Source organism: Antechinus flavipes, chromosome 2 (genome assembly GCF_016432865.1).
Source record: "Antechinus flavipes isolate AdamAnt ecotype Samford, QLD, Australia chromosome 2, AdamAnt_v2, whole genome shotgun sequence".
NCBI lineage: Eukaryota > Metazoa > Chordata > Mammalia > Dasyuromorphia > Dasyuridae > Antechinus > Antechinus flavipes.
Window position 1 is genome coordinate 265,604,944 of NC_067399.1, and position 6,490 is coordinate 265,611,433.

Genomic DNA, 6,490 nt, shown 5'->3' on the forward strand with positions numbered 1-6,490 from the left:
TTTCAGGCAAAAAGGGCTAGTGAGTGGAAAAAGTTTAAGAAGCCCTGCAATAGAACAGAGAAGTTAAATATTTGGCTAGAGTCACATAGCCAGGATGTATTATTTACAAGTATCGTTGTTCAATCATATCTGATTCTTCAGGGTTTTCTTGGCAAATAAACTGGAGTGGTTTACCAATTCTTTCTCCAGTGGATAAAGGGAAACAAAGTTTAAGTGTCTTGCCCAGGATCATACAAGAAGTGAGCATCTGAGGCCACATTTGAATTCAGACCTTCCTGATTCCAGATCCAGTATTCTCTCTACTATGCTCAGAAATCAAGACTGTGATGTTATTGGTCCTCTTCATAAACAAAGGTCAAACGACAAATATTTATAAGCACAGTATGCTGTAGGAAAATATTAAACTGATGAAAAATGTCAGATCATCATTTTATTTTCCTTTTTAAAGGGATATAACATATTCCTATAAAAAAGAAAATTACATATATATAAATATAGATATATACATATTATATTCCTTTTAACAGTAAAGAAAACTTTGAATGAACTCTCATTTTTAATTTTCAGAGGTGAGCTACTAACTCTCCATCAGTATACAAATGAATAGGATCTAAGATATTAATGGAAACTCTGAAAGTCACATGAACCTTTTCTCCAAGACAACAGCTAGGTGATAATCACACATTTCCTGACAATATTTACTGACAATGTGGCCAAAGGAGCTTAATGAAAATAGTTCTTTGTCTAAATCAATAGCCATACACAAGTTACTGATTTAAATGCATGTGTTTAGGCAGGCCCAAATAGAGCCTTCTGGATTACTGGGTGGAATGAGCTGAAAGGGAACAAACATTTATTAAGCATCTACTTTGTTCCAGGTATAGTGCTGGAACACTATTATCCCCTTTAATCTACATCATTCGCAGCAGGTGCTGTGATTATTTCCATTTTACATAAAGCACATCTCCATCATCCTCTCTTACCCCCCCCCCCCCCGAAGCTGGTAAATATTTGTAAATATTTGAGTGCACAAAGCCTACAAAAGCAAAATGGTAAGAAAAGAGAAGAACAAAGGGGATGTGACAGTTTTTTAAAAATCAACTAACAAAAGCCAAAGCAAAACCAAAAAGGGGTAAAACATGATAAGTACCTTCAATGCTCTGTGGACCCACAAGATTCATAGCCTGATGAGCAGGATATTCTACTCGAGGTCGGGCAATGCCCAGTTGTTCCATCACTCCATGGAGCAACCTCTGAATATCTGCTTCTGAGACTCGGTCTGGAGTCCGAGGACTATGAGCAGATGACAGAGTCCATCCCAATGCCAGCCAAAATGCCACCTTGTATAAGACCGTAGGCAGCATCATGGAACCTATTCTCACCTGTAAAAAGAGAGATCAGTTATCAACTGGCCACAAGGAGAAGGGTGATTATGTGATTTTCAAAAGAAGGGAAAAGTTGGAAATTGAAACTAGGCTACTGAGCTTAACACAAATCCTGCTAAAATTCTAGGTTTGTGAGTGTTTAGAAAAAGAAAGAAATAAATACCATTATCCAGTGTAGGTATATTAAGAACAAGTCATGTCAAATGAGCTATATATCTTTTTGTTGTCAAGGATGTGAATATAGTATTGTTGGAATACACGGGAAAGCTGTTGGAATACATGGGAGCCACCTGACAGTGGCTATTGAAGATCCAATCCAAATGGATCTCCTCATGTGAGAGGATGATACAAGGAGACTGAGAGGCAGTTGCTATTCTCTGACCTCTCTGACTAAGAGGCCATTGCCTTGTCTGACCTCTCTCCTCTTCCCCCTGCCTCCAATTTATCTCATTCCCAGTCCACAACACCTATGTCAGCCAAGGCTGTCTTGCAACTCCTTCAGATGTTATGATCCACAGTTGTGGAGGTTCTCAGAGAATTGACCTGCCCCTTAACAGTATATCTTGATTAATATAGCTTTCATAACACTCTTCTGGGCAAGATAGAGAAGTGTGGGACTGAATGACACATAGTTAAATTGGCTGACTAACTAGTCCCTAAGTATAGTGATGAATGGATCTCTTTATTTCCCATTGGAGGAAGGAGGGCTCTGATGGAATGAAACTAGACTATCTTTGGCTCTATTCTGTTTGAAATGTTTCCCAATGACTTAGTGGGAGATATAGATCTTATGCTTTTAAATTTTCAGATGACACATAACTAAGAGGGGCAGCTAATATATTGGTGATCCAAAAAAAGGGTGCTGATAGTCTGAAGCTAACAAGGTAAAATGTAATTATGAGAAGGCTATGGACTAGATCTGTGATTTCAATGGTATATGAGACACTCATTCTATTATTGAAGTCAATACTCTGCATGTATATAGTTTCAGAATTGCCTAGAACATAGAGAGATTTAAGTGACTTTTCAGAGGCTGGACTTGAACTCAGGTCTTTCTAGCATGAAAACCAGATTTTTATCATGATGCCACTCTATAATCACAGAATTCAGGCCACGTCTAATAGACTTGTGATGGAGAGAGGCATCTGCATCTAGAAAGAGGATTGTCAGAACTGAATGTGGATCACAACATAATATTTTCACCTTTATTGTTGTAGTTTGCTTGCTTTTTTTTCCTCTATTTTTCCCTTTTTGAGCTGATTTTTCTTGTGTAGCATGAAGAATGTGGAAATATGTATAAAAGAATTGCACATGTTTAACATATATTGGATTACTTGTGTAGGGGAGAGAGGAAGGGAAGGGAAGGAGAAAATTTAGGAGTTTTGCAAAAATGTTGAAAATTATCTTTGCATATATTTTGAAAAAAGTTATTCAGAAAATTCAGAAAAAGAAGAAAGTGAATTTAATTCAATAAAATTTTTAGAATATGTACTAGGTATGTTTTAGGCTAGCTAAGACAATGACAAAGCAGAGAAGTAATGTTGTCAGCCAAAGAACACTGATCTAGGAAACCTTAATTCAAATACTGGTATTGCCACTAGCTAATTGTGGGACCTTGCACAAAGGACAACTTTTCTGGGTCTAAGATAACTTACCTTAAAAATTAAAGAGTTAGCTCCTCTTAGATGATTTCTAAAGCTCTAACTCTCAGATTCTGTGAGTCTTCTTCATGATGGAGGTTACATTTAAGATGGGCCCCAAATGAAAGATGAGACAATATGGTTTCAACAGGAAAAGATGAGTGTGTGGGAGTCAAGGTTTGTATTGTTATTTTAGACAGAAAAAAGGAAGAAAATAATATTTGAAATATAATGTTTTAACATTTACAAAGCTGGAAGTCCTGAATTCAAAAACTGTATGATCCTAGAAAATTCTTTAAATCTTTCCCATATTCAGTTCCCAAAAAAACTGACATTATATGATGTTGTGACTTAATAAAGGTCAAACAACTACTAAGTGCCTAAGCTAGGATTCTAGGTCTTCTGTGCCAGGAAGATGCTGGTAAATATTTAATTAGTACTGGGAGTTGGGGGAAGGAAGGGAGAAATGTACACACAGCACATTTATAAGTTTAATTTATTAAAATTTTCTCCAGAGCTGCTAGATGGTGCAGTGGAAAGAGCACTAGCCCTGGAGTCAAGAAGATCTGAGTTCAATTCCAGCAGTCAGAGACTTAACACTTCCTAGCTGTATGACCCAGATAAATCACCAAACAGCAAGTGCCTCACCAAAATTAATAAATAAATAATTGAAAAAACCATCCCTTTCTTATGTCTTGACTATAAACAAAACAATAAATGAAGCCCTAATATTTAGTTTCTGAGGTTCTCAAAAATATAATAACTGGCTCTTTCAGATTCTAGCTAGCTCCAATAGCAGTCCTATATGTGGGAACTGTCCAGTGATCTCTAGTTTTATCATTCTTTAGGACTTTGATGAGCTGAAGTGAACATTGTTTTTCTCCATTTCTCCCATCCTTACTTATCACCTCATAACAAAGAAACAAACAGGAATTTCTGGTCTCAGCTTATGATTTCATTTGGGTGTATATATATATGTGTGTGTGTGTGTGTGTGTGTGTGTGTGTGTGTGTGTGTGTGTGTGTGTGTGTGTGTGTGTGTGTGTGTATAGTGAGGAAATTTCTTCTGCCAATTAAGTTTCATCCAGTGTGTTACATACAGAGCATGTGTTAAGGGTTAGCATTTGATCCCAAGTCTTTCTGGCACAGGCAGCTTTTTATCTACTACACCATACTCTCACAACTTTCATAGTATTTTTAACTTTTCAATGCATTTCCACCTATCTCAGCTCCTTTAAAAGGAGAAAGAGGCAGAGAAAAATCACAAGCTTTTTCTAAGAGCTATAAAACAGGATTTGAACTCAGATTCCATTTCGCTCAGTTCAACAACTGTTTCTACTACACCGCGATGCCACAAGTTTTATCGTTTCTAAAAATTTAGGTAACAGGATAGATGGGGTTAGGTTGTTAACAATTATTAACAGATACTAGTAAGAGAAAAAATTAGCTCCTTTAGGATCTCTGTATTAAGTCTTGGCTTCTCTTCCTACTCTACCACCATATTTCTCTGTTCAAATCATTAACCTTGCTACAATTATCCTCCATCTCCAACCAATCAGGAAATCAGCTGTCTTTTACTTCTCCATTTCCCCGTATTTTTCTTCTACTCAGAACCGCTTAAATTAGGAAGCTCGTTTTTCTTCTTCCACTCCCTTCCTCCTCCCCTCTCCTCCCCCCCGCGAAAAGCTTTCATCTAGAGTGTTGTTGTTGTTTTCATGAAAAAAAAAAAATACACGACTTCACTTTATTTTAAATCCACTCTAAGAAAGCAGAGAAAGGACCCGCAGCTTTGGGCCAGGGTAGAATCTGCGATTCCTGCCAAAAAGGCAGGTGGCAGCCAAGTCCCTCTCCCTCTCCATCTATCTCCATCACTCCCTTGGATGGCGGAGGCGGGGTTTGTGTCTATTTCTTTACCATACAATCAATACAGTTCGGTAAGATCGGATCTCCATCCTGCCTCGCCCTCCCTCGCCCCCAAGCACTTATCTCATTCCTTCACCCCTACTTCTTTCTCCAGGCTGATTCCGCCAATTTGTCTCCCGTAAAATTAATTTTACCCCTTTCTTCTACACCCCAAACCAAAGATCCAGGGCCTCAGTTCCAGTCCTGCATCCCACTTTCTGAGGGAGGAGCTTGCCTCCGGGGCCTTGCAAGGTAGAGCAAAGGGGGCCAGAGGTGAAGAGATGAGGGGGGAAAAGAGGGAGGGGGAGCCCTTCCTCAGGGCTACTCACCAGTGTGGTTAAGAGGGGGATTCCGGCGACAATCTCTGGGCCTGGCTTAAACAATCACTAGTGCGTCACCCCCTTCCCTCCGTAGCTCCGGCTCCGCCTTCCGCCCCTCCTCTGGGCAGGTGGCTCCATTGCAGCCTCTCCCCACAAACCTCCTTCCTAGGCTCTCCACCTCCCACCTCTTCCCGACGCATGGTCCACCCAGGGATGGATAGTGTGCTTAAGCCACGTCACCTTCACCTTTCTCAAGCTTCCCGCAAGGACGAGGACTACTCAAAACTCTTGTCTTATGGCTATATGAAATCCTTTTAAATGTGTAAAGGGCGGTTTCTTTAATTCCAACTAGATTAATAAATATTAGTATTTAAATAGCGCTTTAAGAATTGCAAAGCGTTTTACATTTATTGCATTTTACTCTGACAATCTTGTGAGCTTATTTTACAAGTGAGGGAACTAAGGCTGGGAGATATTAAAAGACTTGTCTAAGGTCACTCCTCAGCCCATCAATAAGTACTTATTAAACTCCTATTAGGTGCCAAGCCTTGAGGATACAAAGGCAAAAAATCCCTGGCAGCTCCTATTCTGAGATATATGAAAACAATATACATAACTGTGGTATATGTATGGCATCATTTTAGTTATTACAATATAAATCTGTTACACATCATACTAAACTTGGGTCACACTAGTGTGAAGCAGAATTCAAACAGGTTTTTCTGATTTCAAATCAAATATTTTATCCATTGTACCACCTTTTATAGCTTAGGGGTGGAGCTGAGGAGTGGTCATTGCTAACTTTGTGAGTAGATGCAGTACCCCTGGTTCTCTGGTCAGAGCTGGGAGTGGGGAGGGGAGAAAGAAGGGGATCACTAAATCAAGTGGTGGGGACTCAATTTTGCTCTACCCCTTTATTAACTTTAAAGCATGCCATTATTGTTGCTCCTTAGTTTCAGAAACCCCATTAACTGACCAACAGGTCAGCCAGCAATATTTGTGGGCTCAGCATCATATACATCATATACAGTAAACTGGAACCAGGTAGCCTTGGGTTTATTGTTCCAGCTTTCCTAAAGCTGCACCACATCATTATTTTACTATCTATGCTAAATAAATAACATCTAAACGCAATCATTAGAAGCCTTTTTCTTTTTTTTTTGCTAAGGCAGTTGGAGTTAAGTGATTTGCTTAGGGTCACACAACTAGGAAGTGTTAAGTGTCTGAGGCCACATTGACCTCCT

General features: G+C 39.2%; 1 protein-coding gene across 2 annotated transcripts in view; it reads right to left on the reverse strand.

Annotated features, from left to right (window-relative positions):
- The window catches only part of SCG5 (secretogranin V), a 65,020-nt gene extending 59,651 nt beyond the window's left edge, over positions 1-5,369 (reverse strand). For both annotated transcript variants that reach the window (XM_051977025.1, XM_051977024.1), the window contains exons 1-2: positions 5,256-5,369; positions 1,151-1,382 (exon numbers count right to left, since the gene is read on the reverse strand). In XM_051977025.1, coding sequence (XP_051832985.1) covers positions 1,151-1,367 — 217 coding nt within the window. In that variant the 5' untranslated portion in view covers positions 1,368-1,382; positions 5,256-5,369. The remainder of the gene's footprint in view (positions 1-1,150; positions 1,383-5,255) is intronic.
- Positions 5,370-6,490: the final 1,121 nt, after the last annotated feature.